Source organism: Aethalodelphis obliquidens, unplaced genomic scaffold (assembly GCF_003676395.1).
Source record: "Aethalodelphis obliquidens isolate GAN/ISIS:26980383/991018 unplaced genomic scaffold, ASM367639v1 scaffold22, whole genome shotgun sequence".
Classification (NCBI taxonomy): domain Eukaryota; kingdom Metazoa; phylum Chordata; class Mammalia; order Artiodactyla; family Delphinidae; genus Aethalodelphis; species Aethalodelphis obliquidens.
In genome coordinates this window covers 24,494,807-24,520,418 of record NW_020837966.1, presented here as the reverse complement: position 1 = coordinate 24,520,418, position 25,612 = coordinate 24,494,807, and the positions used below count along the sequence as shown (strand labels likewise).

The following is a 25,612-nucleotide window of genomic DNA, read 5'->3' as shown; positions in this document are numbered from 1 at the left end:
AGTATAATATAATAAATACAAAAATAAATGTGGACAAAGAATCTATTTTGTTATGTACAAAATGTATTTCCTAACATCTGTGTAAACATATCTAAGGCTATGAAAACCTTAAAAATAAACACTTTATTTGCTACCAACACAGAATGGACCACTCCAGAAAATGATTAAACCGATCTTCTCTTTAAGAGAAGTTCAAACACATATTTTGAATGATATTTGTATTTTCCTAAATTTTCTTCTTTAAGAATGATAGAAATCATGTAAAGACAAGTAAAGCAAAGGTTTTAAAGACAATCACATGTGTTTTCTCATCTACTGGTGCGATATTAATTGCACTGAGGTAAGGACAAGATGACTAAAAGTTGGGGTCAGGGTAAAAAACTTCAATGATTGCTTCTCTTTCTCTACTGAAATAAAGACCAGGTTACTATACATGGCATTCAATGCTCACCTTTCTTCTTCTTCTCACCCTACATGACAGCCCAATGGGGATCTTGTTTTTCTTTGTTTATTCTTTAAACATACGCACCTCATTCTCTTTTCCAGATTCAGAAGGCTTTCACCTGCTTTGTTAAAATTCACAAACCTACTCATATTGAAAGGGGAGCTACAATAGCACCAAAGCCTACATTCCTAAGTGTATCCTAATCTCCTTGACACTGCCAACTTCCTGACTTAGCACCAGAGAACTTGACCTGTGTCTCTTTAAGAGCCCTTGTCAGTTGATAGTATGCTTAATTGATCATTTATTCAAAAACAATATCAAACATCTACAAAGTTCCAGGCAACGTGATCATGGAGATACAGCACTGAATTCTACAGACACATTTTCTCTTTACGTGAAACGTACAATTAATTGTAGAGACACACAAGTAAGTTAGTACAGACTGAAATGAGAGCAATTAGTGCATGTAAACTGTCATAAGCACTGTAATGATTAAGCAGCAGGTTAATTCAGGAAACAATGAAGGATGCTCTTTATGAAGGACCATGAGGAAACTTTTGGGGTGATGGATTATTTTACTTGTGGGAATGGTTTCAGAGTTGTACACATACGTCAAAATGTATAAATTTGTATACTTTTTAAATGGTGAGTTTGTTACATGTCAATTATACTTCAATAAAGTTTTGTTTTGTTTTGTTTAAAGAAAAGGGAGACCAGTGGAAAGGTGCTGCTTTAGTTTCATCAGGTAAGTTTCTCTAATGGAGAGGGATTAAAGTGCAAAGTCAAAGAATAAAGCCAGTCACAGAAAAACAAGGGGAAAGACCAAGACAGAGTGAACGGCAGGTATAAATGTCCTGCATCAGGAAGAGATTGACTTGTTTCAATTATGGAGAGGTTAGAATTCCTAATGAGCCTGGGAGAGAGTTGCATGGGAAGAGGTGAGAGAAGAAGGCAGGGACATCATACATAGGACACAGGCCTCTAAATTTTATTCCATGTGCAGTAATAAGGCACTCAAAGTTAAGAAACATGATAAGGTAGATTTATGTGTTTTTTTGTCTTTTTTTGCGGTATGCGGGCCTCTCACTGCTGTGGCCTCTCCCGTTGCGGAGCACAGGCTCCAGAGACGCAGGCTCAGTGGCCATGGCTCACGGGCCCAGCTGCTCCGCGGCATGTGGGATCTTCCCGGAACGGGGCACGAGCCCGTGTCCCCTGCATCGGCAGGTGGACTCTCAACCACTGCGCCACCAGGGAAGCCCAGATTTACGTTTTTAAATGATCACTTTGGCTGCTATGTGGAGAATGGAACAGAAATGGAGAAGAGCGGGCATGAGAAGACCGGTTAGAACTGTTCTACGTCATCTCCGTAAGAAGTGGTGACAGTCTGCTCCACTGTGGGAACACAGGAGATGAAGAGAAGTGGATTTGGGTGGTTTTAAATTCTTTGACGCTCCTCCTTCTGAAGGATGGAGCCTAATGCCCCTGCCTATAATGTAAACAGAACACAGGAACTCACTTTGACAAACAGAATATGGAAGAAATGGCCTTCTACCACAATGGCTTGCACCTAGGCACTGCGGCTCCCTTTTGCTTTCTCTCTCGGCCATTTGCTCTTGGAGGAAGCCAAGGGCTCTGCCATGAGGATACACAGCAGCCACAGAGGAGCTGTGTGGAGAAACAGAGGCCTCCCTCCAACTGCCAGGATGAGCTTGCCAGCCATGGATGCGACTGAGCCAACCTGAAAGTGGATCCTCCAGCCCCAGTCAAGCCTTCAGAAACTGCAGCCCCAGATGACATCTGACTGCCACTTCCTGAGGTCAGAACCCCCCAGCTAAGCTGTTCCCAAATTCCTGACACACACAAAAAACACTTGCATGAGACAATAAATGTTCATTACTACTTTATAAAGAGAAAAAAAAGTTGAGAATGACACTAGCATTCTTCTAATGCTTCCATTATCCAGATATCTTTGTGGGTGGGGAATGAATGGCTTAGATAGTCCTGCCTAAGGAGAAAGTATACTAGAAGACACACGTTTAAAACATTGGGCTTATTATGATAACAGCAGTGGATGGCTAAAAACAGAAACAAGAGTGCACTTTCACAGATCACTGAACTGAAAGGCACTTCAAAGTATGTTAAAAATAAGGCACTGAAACCAAAGAAACTCAAGTCCCACTTGTAAGAGGCAACTGGACTCCCTCAAACTTTAAGAATGGTTTTTGTGTTAAATCTCACACAACTAATACCGCAACTACTCAGCACTCTGTCAAAATATCATGTGCTTAAAGGGCCTCTAATCACGATAATATTATATGCCAGGCGGTCCCTGTTCCAGGACCCCATTCAGATGTTAGTTGGGCCCCTTTATGTCACTCACTGTGTGATATTCTGGATAGGCAGAGGTAAGTAAGAAGATGGGCCATATTCTTTCTATTTACAAAACCTTTGAACATCATTAAATAGAATAATAAAGGCAATATAACAGTATCATTACATGTCTTAGCCCACAATTGATTTATACTAATTTTTGCATAGTACATGGGGTCAAAGATACAATTATTTCCACATATGAAAAATAAGGCATGAAGAGAACATAATCTCACATAAAAATATGATTTACCTGAATCAATACTGCCAGAGTGCATCTGATACATCACGCTGGGGTATTACATCTATTTTGAGGGCGAAAAAATGTCAACCTTCTATATTAGCATTTCCCAAAATGTGGGATGCACAGCACCGGTATGAGACATAATTTTTAGACTGTAGAGAGACAAGGCACTAAATAATATTGATTCACTCCAGAATAAATTCATTCCTTCTTCAATTCTCTTTGATTTCTTCTGATTAAAATAAAGAAGAAAGTCTGAGTTGATGCCAGCATGTCTTAAAAACCTGTCTAACATTTGACAGTCTTATTTTTGTGGAGAAAAATCAGGACTCGGAATCAGAGTCATCTGAGAACAAGACAGGCTTTCATGCATGTGTTTCTATAATATTTACCTTTATGCTTATTTTTTACTTGTATCAAATGATACTGCTATGATGAAGTTCTTTTGGTAAAAGAAGAGTTAATAAAAATGGAAGTAAATATCTTGTAATAAAGTATAAAATAATAGAACAGAACCTGAAAAGCATGTATATATATATACACATATATAAATCATTTTGCTGTACATCTGAAACTAACACAACACTGCAAATGAACCCATACTTCAATTTAAATAAATAAATAAATAAATAAAATGCTGGCTAAATAAAACTGGAGTAAATAATAATACTCTGTATACCAGGAGTATACAGATTGAACAGAAATAGATGATCACTGAAGTGTGGGTAACACTAGCCCAGAAAACTCATTTTGGTTCCATTCCATTATTTACTTATGCAGAATCTCAGGTTTTAAGTCGTAGAGTTATTTACTTAAAGTTATAAAACTACAAAGTGGTAAATATTGTTCTAGATTCCTCGGATTTCTATTATATTAACATAATAAAAAGGTAAGAACAAACATCACGAGTGATTTCTTCTCTGTGTGTTTTTAAAAATTTTTTTGATGTTAGTAATAGTGTTTGTATTTCCCTCAGTCTACTGCAATATAACTGACCTACAACACTGTATTAATTTAAGGTATCCAACATAATGATTTAATACATGTATACGTCAAGAAATGATTATCACTATAAGTGGTAATTACTTTCATTCATTAGTACGCATAGTTACATTTTCTTCAAAAGTGATTCCAAATCACTGAACAAAACATTTATTCATTTACTTATTTACTGAATTGGGGATGAATTTAGATATTATGAAATCATAAACAATTATAAAGTACAATTAGTTGATAAGCTCCTTTTCCCCTTCTTCAACTTTTTATTTTTTTAATTACCTTTTTATACAGCAGGTTATTAGTCATCAATTTTATACACTTCAATGTAGATACGTCAATCCCAATCGCCCAATTCATCACATCGTTCCCCACCCCCCCGCCACTTTCACTCCTTGGTATCCATACGTTTGTTCTCTACATCTGTGTCTATATTTCTGCCCTGCAAACCGGTTCATCTGTACCATTTTTCTAGGTTCCACATATATGTGTTAATATATGATATTTGTTTTTCTCTTTCTGACGTACTTCACTCGGTATGACAGTCTCTAGATCCATTCACGTCTCAACAAATGACCCAATTTCATTCCTTTTTACAGCTGAGTAATATTCCATTGTATATATGTACCAAATCTTCTTTATCTATCTGCCTGTCAATGGGCATTTGGGTTGCTTCCATGACCTGGCTATTGTAAATAGTGCTGCAATGAACACTAGGGTGCATGTGTTGTTTTGAATTATGGTTTTCTGTGGGTATATGCCCAGTAGTGGGAAGGCTGGGTCATCTGGTAATTCTATTTTTACTTTTTTAAGGAACCTCCTTAGTGTTCTCCATAGTGGCTGTATCAATTTACATTCCCACCAACAGTGCAAGAGGGTTCCCTTTTCTCCACACCCTCTCCAGCATTTATTGTTTGCAGATTTTCTGATGATGCCTATTTTAACTGGTGTGAGTTGATACCTCATTGTAGTTTTGATTTGCATTTCTAGAATAATTAGTGATGTTGAGCAGCTTTTCATGTGCTTTTTGCCCATCTGTATGTCTTCTTTGGAGAAATGCCTATTTAGGTCTTCTGCCCATTTTTCGATTCGGTTGTTTGTTTTTTAAATATTGAGCTGCATGAGCTGTTTACATATTTTGAAGATCAATCCTTTGTCGATTTGTTTGCAAATATTTTCTCCCATTCTGAGGGTTGTCTTTTCGTCTTTTTTATGGTTTCCTTTGCTGTGCAAAAGCTTTTAAGTTTCATTAGGTCCTATTTGTTTATTTTTGGTTTTATTTCCATTACTGTAGGAGGTGGATCAAAAAAGGTCTTGCTGTGATTTATGTCAAAGAGTGTTCTTCCTATGTTTTCCTCTAAGACTTTTATCGTGTCCAGTCTTACATTTAGGTCTCTAATCCATTTTGAGTTTATTTTTGTGTATGGTGTTAGGCAGTGTTCTAATTTCATTCTTTTACATGTTGCTGTACAGTTTTCCCAGCACCACTTATTGAAGAGACTGTCTTTTCTCCATTGTATACCCTTGCCTCCGGTGCCATAGATTAGTTGACCATAGATGTGTGGGTTTGTCTCTGGGCTTTCTATCTTGTTCCATTGATCTATGTTTCTGTTTTTGGGCCAGTACCATATTGTCTTGATTACTGTAGCTTTGTAGTATAGTCTGAAGTCAGGGAATCTGATTCCTCCAGCTGCGTTTTTTCCCCTCAAGACTGCTTTGGCGATTCGGGGTCTTTTGTGTCTCCATACAAATTTTAAGATTTTTTTGTTCTAGTTCCGTAAAAAATGCCATTGGTAATTTGATAGGGATTGCATTGAATCTGTAGATTGCTTTGGGTAGTACAGTCATTTTCACAATATTGATTCTTCCAATCCAAGGATACAGTATATCTCTCCATCTGTTGGTATCATCTTTAATTTCTTTCATCAGTGTCTTATAGTTTTCAGCATACAGCTCTTTTGTCTCCCTAGGTAGGTTTATTCCTAGGTATTTTATTCTTTTTGTTGCAATGGTAAATGAGAGTGTTTCCTTAATTTCTCTTTCACATTTTTCATCATTAGTCTATAGGAATGCAAGAGATATCTGTGCATTAATTTTGTGTCCGGCAACTTTACCCAATTCATTGATTAGCTCTAGCAGTTTTCTGGTGGCATCTTTAGGATTCTCTATGTATAGTATCAGGTCATCTGAAAACTGACAGTTTTACTTCTTCTTTTCCAATATGTATTCCTTTTATTTCTTTTTCTTCTCTGATTGCTATGGCTAGGACTTCCAAAACTATGTTGGATAATAGTGGTGAGAATGGACATCCTTGTCTTGTTCCTGATCTTAGAGGAAATGATTTCAGTTTTTCACCACTGAGAATGATGTTTGCTGTGGGTTTGTCATATATGGCCTTTATTATGTGGAGGGAGGTTCCCTCTATGCCCACTTTCTGAAGAGTTTTTATCATAAATGGGTGTTGAATTTTGTCAAAAGCTTTTTCTGCATCTATTGAGATGACCATATGGTTTTTATTTTTCAATTTGTTAATATGCTGTATCACATTGCTTGATTTGAGTATACTGAAGAATCCTTGCATCCCTGGGATAAATCCCACTTGATTATGGTGTATGATCCTTTTAATGTTTTTTTGGATTCTGTTTGCTGGTATTTTGCTGAAGATTTTTGCATCTATATTCATGAGTGATATTGGTCTGTAATTTTCTTTTTTTGTAATATCTTTGTCTGGTTTTGGTATCAGGGTGAAGGTGGCCTCAAAGAATGAGTTTGGGCGTGTTCCTTCCTTTCAAATTTTTTGAAAGAGTTTAAGAAGTATGGATGCTAGCTCTTCTCTAAATGTTTGACAGAATTCACCTGTGAAGCCATCTGGTTTTGGACTTTTGTTTGTTGGAAGATTTTTAATCACAGTTTCAATTTCATTACTTGTGATTGCTCTGTTCATATTTCCTATTTCTTTCTGGTTCAGTCTTGGACGGTTATACCTTTCTAAGAATTTGTCCATTTCTTCCAAGTTGTCCATTTTATTGGCATAGAGTTGCCTGTAGTAGTCTCTTAGGATGCTTTGTATTTCTGCGGTGTCTGTTGTAACTTCTCCTTTTTCATTTCTAATTTTACTGATGAGTCCTCTCTCTTTTTCTTGATGAGTCTGGCTAATGGTTTATCAATTTTTTTTATCTTCTCAAAGAACTGGCTTTTAGTTTTATTGATCTTTGCTATTCTTTTCTTTGTTTCTATTTCATGTATTCCTGCTCTGATCTTTATGATTTCTTTCCTTCTGCTAACTTTGGGGTATTTTTGTTCTTCTTTCTCTAGTTCCTTTAGGTGTAAGGTTAGATTGTTTATTTGAGATTTTTCTTGTTTCTTGAGTTAGGCTTGTATAGCTATAAACTTCCCTCTTAGAACTGCTTTTGCTGCATCCCATAGGTTTTGGATTGCCGTGTTTGCATTGTCATTTATCTCCAGGTATTTTCTGATTTCCTCCTTGATTTCTTCAGTGATCTCTTGGTTATTTAGTAACGTATTGTTTAACCTCCATGTGTTTGTGTTTTTTACATTTGTTTCCCTGTAATTCATTTCTATTCTCACAGCGTTGTGGTCAGAAAAGATGCTTGATTTGATTTCAATTTTCTTAAATTTACTGAGGCTTGACTGTTGACCCAAGATGTGATCAATCCTGGAGAATGTTCTTTGCGCACTTGAGAAGAAAGTATAATCTGCTGTTTTTGGATGGAATGTCCTATAAATATCAATCAAATCTATCTGGTCTATTGTGTCATTTAAAGCTTGTGTTTCCTTATTTATTTTCATTTGGGATGATCTGTCCATTGGCATAAGTGAGGTGGTAAAGTCCCCTACTATTATTGTGTTACTGTCTATTTCCTCTTTTATAGCTGTTAGCCGTTGCCTTATGTATTGTGGTGCTCCTACGTTGGGTGCATATATATTTATAATTGTTATATCTTCCTCTGGACTGATACATAGTGTCTTTCCTTTTCTCTTGTAACATTCTTTATTTAAAAGTCTATTTTATCTGATATGAGTATTGCTACTCCAGCTTTCTTTTGATTTCCATTTGCATGCAATATCTTTTCCATCCCCTCACTTTCAGTCTGAATGTGTCCCTAGGTCTGAAGTGGGTCTCTTGCAGACAGCATATATATGGGTCTTGTTTTCGTATCCATTCAGCAAGCCTGTGTCTTTTGGTTGGAGCATTTAATCCATTCACGTTGAAGGTAATTATTGATATGTATGTTCCTATTACCATTTTCTTAATTGTTTTGGGTTTGTTTTTGTAGGTCCTTTTCTTCCCTGGTGTTTCCCACTTAGAGAAATTCCTTCAGCTTTTGTTGTAGAGTTGGTTTGGTGGTTCTGAATTCTCTTAGCTTTTGCTTGTCTGTAAAGCTTTTGATTTCTTTGTAGAATCTGAATGACATCTTTACCGGGTAGAATAATCTGGTTATAGGTTCTTCCCTTTCATCATTTTAAGTATATCATGCCACTCCCTTTTGGCTTGTAGAGTTTCTGCTGAGAAATCAGCTGTTAACCTTATGGGAGTTCCTCTGTATGTTATTTGTCATTTTTCCCCTGCTGCTTTCAATAATTTTTCTTTGTTTTTAATTTTTTCCAATTTGATTGCTATGTGTCTCAGCATGTTTCTCCTTGGATTCATTCTGTATGGGACTCTGTGTGCTTCCTGGACTAGGTGGCTATTTCCTTTCCCATGTTAGGGAAGTTTTCGACTATAATCTCTGCAAATATTTTCCTTCGTCCTTTCTCTCTCTCTTCTCCTTCTGGGATCCCTATAATGCGAATGTTGTTGTGTTTAATGTTGTCCCAGAGCCCTCTTAGGCTGTCTTCATTTCTTTTCATTCTTTTTTCTTTATTCTGTTCGGCAGCAGTGAATTCCACCATTTTGTATTCTAGGTCACTTATCCGTTCTTCTGCCTCAGTTATTCTGCTATTGATTCCTTCTAGTGTAGTTTCCATTTCAGTTATTGTATTTTTCATCTCTGTTTGCTTGCTCTTTAATTCTTCTTCATCTTTGTTAAACATTTCTTGCATCTTCTTGATCTTTGCCTCCATTCTTTTTCTGAGGTCCTGGATCATCTTCACTATCATTATTCTGAATTTTTTTTTGGAAGGTTGCCTATCTCTACTTCATTTAGTTGTTTTTCTGGGGTTTTATCTTGTTCCTTTATCTGGTACATCGCCCTCTGTCTTTTCATCTTGTCTATCTTTCTGTGAATGTAGTTTTTATTCCACAGGCTGCAGGATTGTAGTTCTTCTTGCATCTGCTGTCTTCCCTCTGGTAGATGAGGCTATCTAAGAGGCTTGTGCAAGTTTCCTGATAGGAGGGACTGATGGTGGGTAGAGCTGGGTGTGGCTCTAGTGGACAGAGCTCAGTAAAACTTTAATCCACTTGACTGCTGATGGGTGGGGTGGGTTCCCTCCCTGTTGGTTGTTTGGCCTGAGGCGACCCAACACTGGAGCCTACCCAGGCTCTTTGGTGGGGCTAATGATGGACTCTGGGAGGGCTCACACCAAGGAGTACTTCCCAGAACTTTTGCTGCTAGTGTCCTTGTCCCCATGGTGAGCCACAACCACCTCCCATCTCTGCAGGAGACCCTCCAACACTAGCCAGTAGGTCTGGTTCAGTCTCCCCTGGGGTCACTGCTCCTTCCCCTGGGTCCTGATGTGCACACTACTTTGTGTGTGCCCTCCAAGAGTGGAGTCTCTGTTTCCCCCAGTCCTGTCAAAGTCCTGCAATCAAATCCCACTAGACTTCAAAGTCTGATTCTGTAGATATTCCTCCTCCCGTTGCTGGACACTCAGGTTGGGAAGCCTGATGTGGGGCTCAGAACCTTCACTCCAGTGGGTGGACTTCTGTGGTATAAGTGTTCTCCAGTCTGTGAGTACCCACCCAGCAGTTATGGGATTTGATTTTATTGTGATTGCGCCCCTTCTACCATCTCATTGTGGCTTCTCTTTTGTCTTTGGATGTGGGGTATCTTTTTTCGTGAGGTCCAGTGTCTTCCTGTCGATGATTGCCCATCAGCTAGTTGTGATTCTGGTGTTCTCGCAAGAGGGAGTGAGAGCACGTCCTTCTACTCCACCACCTTGGTTCAGGGCCCCCTTTCCTCATCTTGAATGCTACTGAATAGAGCAAGTCTATGAAATCATAAGGGAAACACAAGGAATACAGAGCACCAACTTCAAACTTGACTCTATTTCCAGTTAGATATATATTATGTTAAAACCAAGTTTTTGTGCAAATATCACACCACTGGGGAGACAAGCATTCCCAAAGAGGGTGTCTAAGAATTCTGCCTAAGAGAAACAAGAGGAGAGGGGAGAATTCACTTTTACTTGACAATTTTTATTTTACAAAGATCACTTGTGTGCAACTCCTATTTGCCAGTCTTAGCAGAAGTTCATAACTTTTCAGTGAAATTCTACAGAGAATATCACATCAAGTTCTGGCAAAAACTGTTGACCCAGACAAATACTGCTGCATTTTTATTATTTACTCTTTTGCTCAGAGATGGGAATGTATTTTGGTTTTGCTCTGTTCTTTGAATTATCGTTATTCCCATGGGAAGGCGGTATTTTATTCTGTGGATAAGACTTTGTTAGAGAATTTCACCCTTTCCTTTAAAGGAAGCACAGAAGATAGCATATACAAAGTGCATACTGCATCTGCTATATGAATACATTAGCCTAGTGAGTTTTAAACAAATAAATTAAAACTTTACTCATTTCAACACAGAGGGAGGTGAACAGCTGGGAGTTTGAAGGAGTGTTTAAAGACAATTTCATTAGCTTTACATCTGTATTCTAAGCTAAGATATAATTAGACTGAGAAAGTAAAGGAAGGCAGGAGGGAGGGAGAAAGAACAGAGCAGGGGTAGGCCAGAGGGAGAGATAATGACTATTACCCCAGGGGGTGGAGAAAGAACAAAGAGACAACTGGAAGGGACATAAAATGTGGGGAGCTGGAGGAAAGATACCTCCTGGGAGAGAAAGCAGGATCACTACACTGTGACTGCATACAAAATATAAAGCAATTTTGGGAGGTAACATCTACACATTTTAATCTAGTTTTCTCCAGAGTAATGGGTTAACCAATAACTCGGGAGGAAGATGATGAAGGGCTAAACTGCACAACACTGGGGGAGGGACAGAAAGGTTGAGTTCCTGCTCAGGAGACGACCTACAAAAGGAAGAGTGTTGCTCCCGAAGGTCCCTGCTAAGGTCTGAGGCTGGTGTTGACCAGGTGAGAGTAGGAGTAAGACACCTGGTATTGGTGAAGCCACTCCTGCATGATCTTCAGCCACTACAATTAAGTTGCCCCTCTATAATGCAGAAATGATGATATTAGCCATCTTAGGTCCAATATAATTTATATAATGGATTTAGAGGATTTAGAGGAGACAGCTGGACAGTAATTATTGCTCTTATTATTATCATCATCATCAGTAGTGAATAAGTTGCCCAGGACTCTAAGTAATGTTTCAATGGTAAGAAACGTGAACCATCAGGTAAAATAATAATTATTAATAGTTAATAAAGTATTAGATGGGTGATATAGTATTCTCTATTTCAAAAATTCTCTAATTCAAATATTAGCATACAGCCCGAGAGAGTGGGTATATATACAGTAATAAACTGCTTATAAACATTTTTATCTATATGGCTATAGAGAGAACAAGATACAGATTTATTCTTAGAATAATATAATTACATAAGAGAAACGGTCCTCAATCCTACCTTCTTTTCCTTCCCTACCTACAAAGGAGGTTCTGACCTGGCCCCTTCTTAGTCAACTTCACAACAAAATTAAACAATATCACTTTTGACCTTTCCTCCACAGTTGTTTCATGATAGGCCAGATTTTGGCATTCTCTCCTTCTCTCTCACTCCCACTGTTCTCTTCCCTCTTTATTCATACTATGTAATTCAGGATCCACTGGACTCTATGAAGTAGATGGAAGTGCATCGCTTGTATTGGGACTCAGTGGTAAACGGGGAAGAAGGTTATGCCCATTTTATTATTATTACACTCTGATTACAGGCCAGTCACTGTGCTAAGTATTTTACATCTAATTTCTCAGAGAATTAAGCATTTTCTTCTATTTCATACATTTAGTAACTATACTTAGAGAAAGGTTTTGAACCCAGATTTATCTCAGCCCCAGGATCATGGTGCTTTCCACTATAGGTTGTACCAAGGAAATAGCTTCTGATATTTTAACATTATGGTTCATTGAGAAGAATAGTGTATTTTGCCTAGATTTCTCACTTAAATCTGGATTTAAGTTCAAGATTTAAAATCAAGATTATAAGCGCCTTAAACCATGGACTAAACCACAAATAACTTTGTATGCCCAACATCTATCACCACATAGCATGTAATAGATGCTTAGTAAATAACCAAATAAGTGAATAAATTAGTAAAGAATGTGTAAGTATTTTCAAAGAAATAAAAAGTTCTAACTAACTTTAAGAAAATAATCTCTTCTCAAAATTTATTTGCTGCTGTTATCAAAAGTCTATAGGGGATTATTAGACAACCTACTAAAAACCACCATCTCCAGTGGGAAAATAGTTGACAAAGGCAATCAAAAACTTTTGTCCTAAACACCTCTAATAATAAAATTCCATGTCCCTTTACATAAATAGAGTTTAGACTTGTTATGATGTAATAACAAGAAAACAATTATCAAGTCAAAATCAGAAAAAGTTATTATTATTGTGAGAAAGGTAAATCAAACCTTCTCAATTTAACCCTTGCTGTGAAAGTCATTAGCCATGTGAACTTGGGCAAAGGAATTAATCTTTTTGTTCACTGGTTTTCAAATCTGCCCAAGTAGAGACAGACTGGATGAGAGCACAACTTTGACAGCCCGTGAATCTCTGACTGTGGAAGTAACGTATTTGCTGCAAGGGATTGCTATGTTAACCACTGGCCTAGCCTTCAAAGTTCCTTAGAAAAGAGTAATGCTTTCTTCTGTAGTATCTCAGGTTGATCGTAAGTTGTCTATTTTGACATTTGTTTCCACATCAACAAGCAGAATACGTTTCTGGCTGTGTTAATTCCTTTCCGGTGTAGATGTCATCTAAGAGGAAGCACTATAGCTGAAACGAGGGAGTTTATATTGATTTTTGTTTCCTTTTACTTAACTAGTTCAAGCAATGTACGCATTACAGCCTTCATACCTTTCAAATAATATATACATCATGCTTCCCTCAGGCACTCTTAATCCAGGCAACTGCCTTCCCTTTTTGCATCAAAAGTATTTTCAAGACTTTGGTCTGGGACATAACCCTCTGATGGGGTGTGTGGTAATCACATAGTCAATACTATGGGTTTTTAATTTTGTCCCCCAGGGTGTTTGGTACAGACAGGCAGGAAATGAAAAGATGTTCTGCTCCCTACAGATGCTGATATGGGACAAAATTGAAAATCGGTGAAGTGGTGAAGTCAGTGCACATCCTGACTCCTCAAGATCCCTCTCACAGCACAGAAGCTCTCCTTCTTCCTTCTCGCTTCCAGAGGGATCCGATATGACACCTCAGGTGAGTTAAAGTCAGAGGGCTCATGCTCCCAGGGAGGTTTGTCCCTCATTCTTTTTCACTTATTGCAGTAGCTGCCCCTTGGAAGTGGAAGAGAGACAAGGCCTGGAGTTTGAGAAACTTGGACTCGGATTATGCCACTAATTATCTGTGTGTCCTTGGTCAGTGCAGTCAATTTGTCTTTAAGATAAGGGACAGGTTTATAATCCTGTGAATCATGTCTGAGGGAAGTTGGCTCCAATAACCCTGACTTCATGACAGCAAGACAGGCTCTCTCAGGAGGTAGTAACACTTGTGTTAGTTTTGTTTCTCAGAAGACTTATTTTTTGTTGAGATATAATTCACACAGTGTATAACTCACCCTCTTAAAATGTACAATTAAGTGATGCCCTGGTCTGAATGTTTGCGTCCCTCCAAATTCTGTGTTGAAAACTCATGCCTTATGTGACATGATGTGATGGTATTAGGAGGTGGGGTTTTGACAGGTGATTTGGTCCTGAAGACAGAGCCCACGCGAATGGGATCAGTGCCTTTATAAAACAGACTCCAGAGATCCCTTGCCTCTTCCACCATACGAGGACACAAAGAGAAGTGGGCAATCTGCGATTTGCAAGAAGTCTTTGATCAGAAACTGATCAAGCTGACATCTTGATCTTGGACTTCCAGCCTCCAGAACTATGAACTGCTGTTTACAAGCCACCCAGTCTGTGGTATTTTGTTAAAGCAGCCTGAACAGACTAAGACAAGTAGCTTTCAGTATATCCATAAGGTTGTTCAACCATCATCATTAGATAATTCCAGAATATTGTATCACCCTAAAAGAAAACACATATCCACTAAAAATCACACCCTAAACCCTCCTAAGTTCTGCTCTGGTTCACTCTGTCTTTATGGATTTACCTCTTCTGGACATTTCATATAAATAGGTTCATAGAATATGTGGCTTTATTCACTTGGTATAATATTTTCAAGGTTTATCCGTGTTGTCATATCAGTACTCCATTCCTTTGTATGGCTGAATAATATTCCACTGCATGGGCATATGGCATTTTGTTTATCCATTCATCAACTGATGGAAATTTGGGTTGTTCCCACTTTCTGGCTATTGTGAATAATCATGCTGTGAATATTTGTGTATAAATTACTTCTGTTTTTGTTGATGCAATTTGCAAGCTCTCTGGAAATACTTTTTAAGAAGTCCTCTGGTCTTTACTGTTTCACTGTTTTTGCTGGATATAAGACGGTGATTCTTTCCTCTATGAAGGCATCTCTGAGGCCCTGTGGTAGAAAAGGGCACAGTACTTGGAGTATGAAGACATAGATTTGAATACTGGCTCTGGGGATTTCTAGATGTTTGACCTTGAACAAGTTCCACAGCCTCTCACAGTCTAATTTCCAAGACTATAATTTTAGAGAGGATTAGTGATGCCTGACCTCCAGGGTTGTTAAGAAGGTTAAACAAGGGCTTCCCTGGTGGCGCAGTGGTGCGTCCGGAGCCTGTGCTCCACAACGGGACAGGCCACAACAGTGAGAGGCCCGCGTACCGCAAAAAAAAAAAAAAAAAAAAAAAAAGAAGGTCAAACAAGGAGGGAATGGAAAAGCACATAGTAGATCCACAAAAGATGTCAGTTAAATTTATTCTTTCATTTACATCCTATTTATTGACTGCCTGCTCTGTGCCATGTACTATCCCCATATGCCTCTTAAAACTAATGAATAAAACAAATATTCCTACCTCTACGAAGTTTAAAATCTGCAAGGGGAAGCATTTACCTTATGCTTTGAATCAGCAACTTGGCGAATTTACATTTTGTACCTCTCCCTTCTACACTTACCCCCAGTCAACTTCCCTTTGGGGCTACTAGCCAGGGTTTCTACTTCTACAAAGACAAGAAAAGGAGGGAATTATTCTCAGGTACAGTTATAGGTTAAGAATTAGTAGGTTAGTTCCTCTATCTTCAATGGCACTGCTTAACCAACAGAAATATAGTGTGAGGCACATAGGTAGTTTTAAATTTTCTAGTACCTACATTAAAAGAAAGTAAAAACAAACTGGCAAAATACATATGTTTTATTTAACCCAACATATTCATTTCAACATAATTGATATAAAAATTACCAATGAGGCATTTTATATTCCTTCTTTGTAGTAGGTTTCCCACATCCAAGGGCAGAAGTGCAGACACAGAAAAGAAAGCAATGTGAGGATGGACGCAGACATGAGAGTGATGTATCTACTACGAGCCAAAGAAGGCCAGAGACTGCTGCCACAGCCAGAAGGTAGAAAGGAGCAAGAAGAATCCTTCCCTAGAGTCTTCAGAGGGAGCATGACCCTGCCAACATCGGATTTCAGACTTCTAGCCTAAGAATAGTGAGAGAATACATTTCTGTTGTTTTAACCCACTCACGTTAGCGGTAATCTGTTACAACAGCCCTAGGAAACTACTACAGAGTCCGGTAACTCAGTTTGGACTGGCCACATTTCAAGGGTGCAATAGCCACATATGGCTAATTTGAGCACAATTTTTAAGTCTGTAGAGGAGAAGTCCTCTGTGGTCATTTCCCAAAACCTTGCTTTAGAAATGAGAGTCTTTGAGATAAGTCTTAATTGATATCTGAAGGGGTGAGCCCTCTGCCTTAGAATCACTTCTTTCTGAAACAAAATAATCTGTTACCTTTCTTAAGGCAAAGGATTCTTGATTACTCTAAAAAGACAAAACATCCCAGCGATCCACTAGGGGTTTTGTGAAATAAGAAAACTATTTTTCTTTTATCTCTCTAAGCACAGAACTCACACCTTATTGTTCACCAGAATGATCAGTAATTGTACTCTAGCTGTAGGCTCAGGAGACATTCCTCCTTTATTTTCTGCTCTCCAAAGATGCTGCAACATAATTCTATTTCCCTTTAAAATTAAGAAATAACATCTTTTTTGCGTTCATTACATCACAAAACAGAGAAAGAGCACAGGCCAATATCATACCTGTTAGTGGTTCACAGGCAAGGAAATAAGGCTCAGCAGAAAAATTAAATCATTTCAATACTCAGGACACCTCTTCAACATAAAAAGCCCTTCCTTTGTATCGTCAGGTATTCAATAAGTTGCCCTGAAAGCCAGACTGACTTGAGTATAAAGGCAGCATATGTACTGGGGGGAGAGTAAACCACTGGGTTATGAATCAGAAAGCCTAGGTTCCAGCTGATGCCATTGATGTCAGGAATATAACCTTGAGCAGATCCCTGACCACTCAGAATCTCATATGTAAAACTGGAATAATGACAGTTTCTGCCTGACTTGCCTCTCAAGACCGTTTACTATGACTCTCAAGCTTTTGGAAGTATCAGTCTCCTGGAGGGGGAACGTGAACTCACCTCCACAGATTACGATTCTGTAGGTCTGGCCTGGGGCCCAGGAACCTGCATTTCTGATAAGTTACCAGCTGATGCTGTTTATCCACGGACTACATTTTGAGAACCACTGGTTTGTAGTATTTTACAAGATGGTAAGCCCCATGACGACAGGTACTATGTGTCAATAGATATCATAGCATAACTGTTAGAGGCCCTGGCTTTTGAGCTGGATAGACCTGTATGAGCAGGACCTGTATGAGCTCTAATTCCTTGGGCAGGTCATGTAACCCCTTATCTAGGAAATGTGTTGTTCTGAGGTTAAATGGGATATTGCACTCAAGAATATGATACTACATCTGGCACAGAAATGTTCAATAGACATTTACTCTTAATGTTATTATTGTGCCTGTCTCTAGCCCTAACAGATTTGTTAAACACACTGTTCTGCACATATTTTATAGACTAACAAGTGCTAAACAAATTAAGGGCATTATTAGGGTGGTGTGGGGCTACATCCTCATCAAACTCTGTTCTTGCTACAGATGAACTACATGGTTAACATCACTAATGGGAGTTTGGGGGGTGAAAAGAATGGAAAGGAGTCTGCTCGAGCCCAATCCATCACATGCATTAGGGTCTTCTATGTGCTCCTTTCTTTATCGTAGTTGTTTTGTTTTGTTTTTTTTAGCAAAATGCATTTAAAAATCTTCCATCATTTTGAACCACCAGATCCTTCTCGTTTTAGAACCCCTAACTCTGCAACTTGATAAACTTCTAGAAGGCCCATCATAAACACCTCCCCAGCATTTTTCCCAGTGCCAGGCCCCCAGATAGTTGGCTCCATTGGCACCTGTCCCAGGGGCCTTGCTGCCAGGAGGCAGACCCTAAAAGTTGTGGCTGCTAAACATGCATATGGCTGCCCCCTGGCTTGTTGCTGCTGGTGGTGATGGTGGTGATGATGGTGATGATGGTGATGGTGATGATGATGATGATGATGATGATGATGATGATGATGATGATGGTGGTGATATTAACAGCAAGTAACACTTAGTTCATGTTACTAAGCCAGACATCTTCCTAAGTGCTCTACACATATAAATAAGTTTAATCAATTTAGGTATTTATTTTTCAGAGAAGCTTATTATTATTATATCCCTATTTTATAGATGAGGTCACATCTGTAAAGGTGGGGGAAGGGCGACAAAGATGCTCTGAACTCTGCTTCAACCACTGAAGAAGAGCGAGACACCCATGTGCTAAGAAGCTGATAGTAGCGGCATCAGCAGCAGCAGCAGTGCAAAGAGGACAGAGATGATCTTTCACTTAGAGCTAAACTACATTCTTAGAGAAGCACAATCCTAGCACCGGCAGGTCCTCTAATATGGGCTAAATGACTCAATGAATGACAGCTCACACTCAGTGTTGCTTGCAAGGATCAGACACTGCACTAAGTACAGAGCACATATACATGATCTCAATCCTCATAAACACCCCAATAAACACTTATTTTGTCCATTTTATACGTGGGGGAAAAAAAGCAACCCAAGACTTAGGGGGAGAAAATAGCTTCATCACACAGCTGATAAGTGGCAGATCTATTTCATTTCAAAACCCATGCTCTTAACTTCCAGGTTCACTTCATCTCCAGGTGGTGTTTCTGGTGTGGTAGGAGATGCCACGGCTATTCCTTCACCGGCCCTCAACCTCTGAGGCAGTATCATTGACCCCACATTTCAACCAAGCATTATCACATTAGCTGATATTAAATGCATACAATGTTCGGATTTTTCACTTGTCTGTTTTTCTCCCCTCTTCCTAATTTATTTCATTCAACAGACTTCAATCTTTTTTTTTTTTTAATACAACATGTCCCAGACTCTATCAGCAAGGGAGTTTTATTTATAGTTAAGACAACCAGCCTGGCTGAGCATGTCTAATGAAGCCATTAATGACTTTGCTTCAGGAGAGGTCTTAAATTGAATATTTCTAATAACTTTTGGTTTGTATCACTGCTACTATATGTCCATGCCAGTGGGGATATAAAATTGCTGCCAGTTTCTCTATTTACCTCAACATCTTTATTACTGATTAATATTTTCCCACCATGAAATGTATTTAAGTACTTAAATTGATATTCAAAAGGAGTTTTCCATTTGCTGTTTATTATTTTTTGGGTATACTTCTCCCTATTCTTTTCCTGAATTTTCTTCACTGGAGTCACTGCTTTTTAATCTAGTTATTAGCTTTCTTCTTGCTAAATCTTTCTACTACCTTGGCTTCATTTCATGGCCATGGTTTTGAGACAGCACAGAGAAATAGGAAATCCATTCTTTGGCTGCAGTCAGCATGACTCTAAATGCACTGGCCAGCCAGTTTCTTAGAAAGAGAAACAATAAAATAAAAATTCAGTACAGAACTAGGCTTTGCAGTAACTGCGAGAAAACTGACATTTACTCAACTCTCTTTTGATCTTAATTGAACACTTGTTACTTTTGCAAAAACAGGCAGTACTAGGTTTAATATCTGTCTGGAATTATTTGAGAGCTGTCTGTTCTTCTATTTATTCTGGGGAAACATATGAGAGTCTTGAGAAGTGAAATACTGTTCCTGGCTGCTGCGCTGTGAGGCCAAACTCTGAAACTCACTTCTGTGTTCTCTGCATTCTGATGGGGCCATATGGGCATGATGGTGGGGAGCAGGGATGTTTTAGGGCAGGTCCTGAGCTTTGCAGGAATGTTTGATTAAGGAGTAACTCGATAAGATTGTGCTTATCGAGTTCTACTATCAATATCAACAAATACTGGAGGTTCCTACTGTACATCTGTGTTCTCTGACCCTAGAATAAGCCAAAACCATCTACGGCCTACGTTAGTCTTAGTGATAAGACACTTCCTAAGCCTAAAATGCCTTCTGAGGACCACTGGGCAGTGTCTCCACATGCTCTGACTGCAGGTGGTGGCCCCTGGTTTGCATTTCTTACTGTCATAGATTCAAGCTACACCACTGTGGTTATTCAACCCAGGCCTCCTCCTTGCTCCAATTTTGAGAACACTCACTAATCCCAGAATACGCCTCACGTGAATGACACAGGATGCTTTCTGCCCTGCCCACCCCAGATGCAGCTGTAACAGCAGCAGAAATTTTGTGAACAGACCAACAAAATGCTTACATTTGGAGAGGATGCACTTTCTCAAAAAGAAATAACTGCTGAAGTTGGTAAACTGCACCACAGAGAAGGGAATAAATTTAGCCTCTCTGAAACCAACATCAATTGAGACTACATCAAACATACATTTTTTTCACCCATTCACAGAGGGTTTTTAAATGTCTTCACACCTCTTGTTCCATATGAACATATGGACCAGCCATTTTATTCTTTTTCTCAAATCTGCCAGTGTGAACAGAATCAGTAACACACAGTAAGGCATAGGATCTGTGGGAAATTTCGTATTAGATGAATACAGTTTCAGGCTTAGCTGTAACCCTTCAGCATACATATCTGTCTTTCAAATCATGTGTTTAGCTATAACTATACATTCTTAGAGTTAGAAAGAACTTTAGTAACCATCTGTTCAACACCCTCATTGTACAGAGGTGTAAACTGAATCCCAGAGAGGCAAAAACAACTTTCCCGGCAGCTGGCTAATAATAAAACTAGTAAATAGTAAAGCAAGTAAAAGACTAAAACTACCTGGTTGCAGGACCTGGATAATACTTCCAGGCATATCTATATAGAGGCAGGCATGCATGTACTCACATAAGTCCTTACACGCATGTACACATATGGATCCACAGCACAGTCAACATCTCAATCATTTCTGTCAAAACCATGTTTTCTGTCTGGTTTCGTCCTAATTACTGATATGACCAATACTGGGCTGCTTTTCTGCTACTAATTGGTGTGTGCATGCTTTTGGTTTGGATTCCCCCAAAAGCAGAGCCTGAAAGAAGGACTGGAAACAGTTTATTTGGAAGATAATTCCAGGAAGTAGGAGTGAGAAGGAGAAGGTAGAAAAGGGTACTGTGGGCAACGGGGCTTCAGTCTTGCTGGGGACCTCAAAGGAACCGTGTAGAATGTGCCTAGGCGTTCTCCTTCTAAATGGCAGGCCCTAAGACCTTTATCTACTGATTCTCATGCCCCATTGTGTGAGGACTGCACTGAAGAAGAGAGTTAGTTTCTCAGAGTTCCCCTTGCTTGTGACTAGAGAAAGGCTTGAGAAACAAAAATACAGAACAGGGACAGTCAACCCAGCTGTGGTTGAAAGCAGAAATGGGCGAGGGGATTGGGAGATTGGGATTGACATATATACACTAATACGTATGAAATGGATAACTAATAAGAACCTGCTGTATAAAAAAATAAAAACAAAACAAAACAAACAAAAAAAAGAAATGGGCGAGGGGGTGCTGCCCCAAGAACAACTGATACACAGTTCAAGGCACAATAACCACTTTTAATACTTCATATATTTCTATCTAATTTAAACAACTCAGTTGTATGTATTAGCCTCAGAGGTGGCTGGTTCACTGCCTTAACATGAAAGGGACTACAGCATGCCTTGTGTCCATAGTACAGCTTGAAATTGGAGACTGGGTCTCTCTCTCCTTTCTGGTCAGTAGGCAGCATTTGTTCATTTGACATATGTTTATTTATTTAGTGAATGGCACTATGTACTAGGCATTTTGAAGATACTGGGCATACAGCAGTGAACTAAAAAGACAGAAATGCCTGCCTTAACAAAGCTTCAGTATGGTCAGGAAAGACATTTTGCATAAAGACAAAACTTATAGTTGTTCATATATTGATAAGAACTCTGAAGAAAAATAAAATAAGAAGAGGGGTATACAATGTTGGTGAAAAGAATGATTGCTATTTTATTTTATTTATTTACTGTGGTCAGTAAAAGCCTTACCAATTCAGTGGCATTTGAGCACAGACCCAAAGAAGGCTAGAGGGCAACTGATGGGAACATACAGGGCAACAGCATTATTGGAAAAAGTCAGTAGAAAGATCCTAAGGTCTACTTACTTGGCACTGTGTCTAATAACAAATAAAAACTAAGCGCTTGAAACAGACTTCGCAACCTTGTGAGCTAGGAACAGCCTCTCCCTGGAAGACCACTTTGATTTGTTTCATACAGCCTTTCCATTTTTATTTTAAAATTAATTTGAGTTGGTTGGCAATGTTAAATAATTAGGAGATTTATTCATAAAAACTCAAAAAGCTGGGAGACCTGGCATATAGGACCAGAGCGGTGCACTGGTTGGTACTTTAATGGGACACGTTTGTTCCAGTTTTCTGCAGTCACCAGCCTTCCCTCTTGTCAGCAGGACTCACTATTCCTTTAAGACTGTTTCATTCACTTGTTAGCTTCCTTGCTCTTCCAGGTAGTTGGGTTATGTGTTCCTTGTTACTGTGTTCATCAGTAGTCTTTTCTGTTTTTTAATTACTGTCAGAGACTGAGTCTAGCTTTGGTAAGAGAGAAAATATCCATTGTACCATAAATTACTAATCAATTCCTTAAACGATTAGCAGACCTTTCAAGGTGCATCCCTTGCAGGAGGAACCTGTTTTATATTTGGGTCTTCTATCTTATTTAGGGAAAAAGATCAGGAAAAAGCATATTTGAGATTCACTAATTATGACAAACATAATAGACATAAATTATTTTCCTTGCCAAAAACTCACCAAGAAATATATGACTAAGGAAGTATAGAAAAGGAAAAGAATGAACAGTTAAATAAATCTGTTCAAACTTCAGAGTGTCGAGTGCTATGTAAATTAATAAAATCAAGACAAATAGCAAGAAAACAAAAACATTAATTAAAGCTTGACTTTACTTATACCAAAGGAGGCATATGGTAAGGGAATATTAATGCCATGTAAACCAGATCACAAAAAAGACTCACCAAAACATCAATATACTGACTTCCTACAAAAAACTAAGTGAATAAAAAAAGACACAGATACACATCTTGGGTGAAAATTCCGAGTTTTTCAAAACACCACTGAGGAGGTTAATGGCTTCCTTGATTTTCAACCCTTTAATTTCTGATATCTACTCAGCACAGCGAGTTAAATAAACACATTGCTTTGGTCAAACACTGAGAAATCGATTCATTATGTTATGCTTTAGAGAATATGTATATCCCAGAGTCAGGAGGAGTTACAGCCAGATTATCTCAGTTAAGGACTTTGGGGAGGGTCAAGGGTCATGAAAAGACTGGAGAAAAGGAAATGAGGCACAGAGCCTGAGGCAATGGCTTGGGGAGGGGGCAGAGATAAAGCTCCTGACCAGATGAGGGAGAAAAGTAATAGTTCTAAAAGAGACAGCTAGACGCCAACATGTCCATGATCAGGGAATGGCGAGGATGCTATGAACCTAACTAAGGCAAGACGTTTAGGATTTGAAGGTAGGGCATTCTGAAGTTTGTTAAGTGGATGGGGTTTACATTTAGAAAAACGCAGGAAGAGTGAAAACCAAAATTTAAAGAGTACATTTGCAACCATTTACTGGACAAATCGACAAGACAGCCACAAGGCTGTATAGTGAGCTGGTCAAAGCTATGGAATCTGGAGTTAGTCAGCTTTGGGTTGGAACCTTATTTTCTTTACCACCTCCTGGCTTGGTGACCTTGGGTGAGTTTCTTAACTTCTTAATGCTTCAGTAATAATATTAATAATAATACCGACAAAAGTAAAAATAAAGAGTAAATACTTCCTAGTGATCATGAGACAATGAAATAAAAGTACACGGAGTGCTTAGCACAATGCCTGGCATGAGTAAGGGATCCATACATGTAAGCACTACCATTACTACCTTTAATTACTCAACAATTGCACATAATCTGCCGTATCAAGCTGTCGGTCAATATAGCTATAGAACGCAGCTAATAAGAGTTCTGTGTCTGTCTTGCTTAGGAGTAGATTCACAGATATTAACACAGAGCTGTCTCCTTGTAAAATACTCAATAACATTATTTGAATGAATGCATGAATCAAGGTCATGATGATCCAAAAGTCATTTTTTGTTTTATGTTGTAAAAACACAGATATATTCCAGGTGTCCCTCTTGGACTTGACACTCTGAATAACAAAACAGGCGAACTAGACTCATTTCAAAAAGACCTGGAAAGACACCCGCCATCCCAACCTGGAAACCAACTCTCAGTGCATGCTGGACTTAGGCAGCATCAACAATGAGTTATGTATGTCAGCTGGTAGGCTCCTATCTTCCAGAAAACCAAGAAGGTAATAAATAGCATGTTTGAACTTTTTAAAGCCCTTGTCTAGCGGGTGACCATGAGAATATGGTAAAAGCCTTGTGTCTATGCTTTCCGGCTCCTGCTAAGCTATAGGTGTATTGCCATGAAAAAGAAAGTATCAAATGACGGAGTGATACCAACAAAGATATTGAAAGAGTCACCCAGATAAACTTCCATCCAATGACATCAAAGTAGGCAATACTCTATATTATATTATCAGTTTTATTGCCCAATATCTCTGTGCAATTGAGCACTGGAAGGAGCAAAAATAACAACTTTCAAACTAAATAATGGCTCAAACAACTGTAAAAGGACCACACAGACAGGTGAAACATCAATGTCTAGCTTTGCATACAACACCATGGAAAGAGGCACTAAAAGACTATCAGGAGAGAGTATTCAGAAGTGTCAGCAAACGCTAGTCATAGTAGCGCGCACTCTTACGATTTTATCATTGCCATCTAAAGTGAAGGCCCGCTTTTGAATTAGTGTGAAATACAGTGGCATTTTTAAATCAAAAAGTTCTAAAATGACACTCTACCTGCAAGGCACAACATGAATGATTGCAGCACCAGCAGTTCCCATGGCAACCTCATCTTCAGTTTCTGAGGTCAAAGGAGTTTCAAGTCCAATAACAAGTGAATAAAATAGCTGTTTCTTTTAAGTTGTATTCAACCTTTAATCTGTGGGAGAGAAGAGACAATACAATGAGATTTGGGAATACTTCTCCTTGTGCGCTCTGAAAATTTATCCTTACTTGAGTACAAATAAAAATGCTTCTGGAAAACTACTCTTGAAGAAGAGAAGGCACGTTAAATTTTGAATTGAAGCAAATATGGCTCCTTTCCTTCTTCCCAATAATACTTGGGCAGAGACTGAAGCTGGTAGGTCCCTGTGGCTACTAAGCGCAGGTAGGAACAGCTTCTGATCAGATGTGAACCAACCCTTTCCAGTCCCTTAGTTTCCAGGCCCCATTCTTATTTATTTTCCAATTAATAATACACCCAAAATAGTGAATACAGAAGAAATTCCACTGAACAAAACAGGGCTAGCATTGGTGGACTTTAAAGAGAAATTCTGAAGTCTTAGAATGGAGTTACATGTGTGAAAAATTATAACTACCCCATCAATTCAAACATTTTTTTCCCCCAATGCTCCATGTTCCATCCCCAAAATGCAACAGAAATATGCAGCTCCAATGCCTACAGAGAAAAATCCTACTAAGTATGAGTAGCTGTCTACTAGGTTCTTTTGGACAAATCTAGAGCGTGAGTAAGAACAGTCATTCTTCTGTTAGCCAGGAATCTTAAAACAGGAGAACTCCATGGTGAAGAAAGGCTGCTTGTTCTGTGTATGATGTACAA

The 25,612-nt window shown here is 38.7% G+C and overlaps 1 protein-coding gene across 1 annotated transcript in view; it reads right to left on the bottom strand.

Annotated features, from left to right (window-relative positions):
* The window catches only part of CNTN4 (contactin 4), a 496,981-nt gene extending 472,046 nt beyond the window's left edge, over positions 1-24,935 (bottom strand). Inside the window, exon 1 of the mRNA XM_027121429.1 lies at positions 24,790-24,935. Coding sequence (XP_026977230.1) covers positions 24,790-24,844 — 55 coding nt within the window. The 5' untranslated portion in view covers positions 24,845-24,935. The remainder of the gene's footprint in view (positions 1-24,789) is intronic.
* Between the last annotated feature and the right edge of the window lie 677 nt (positions 24,936-25,612).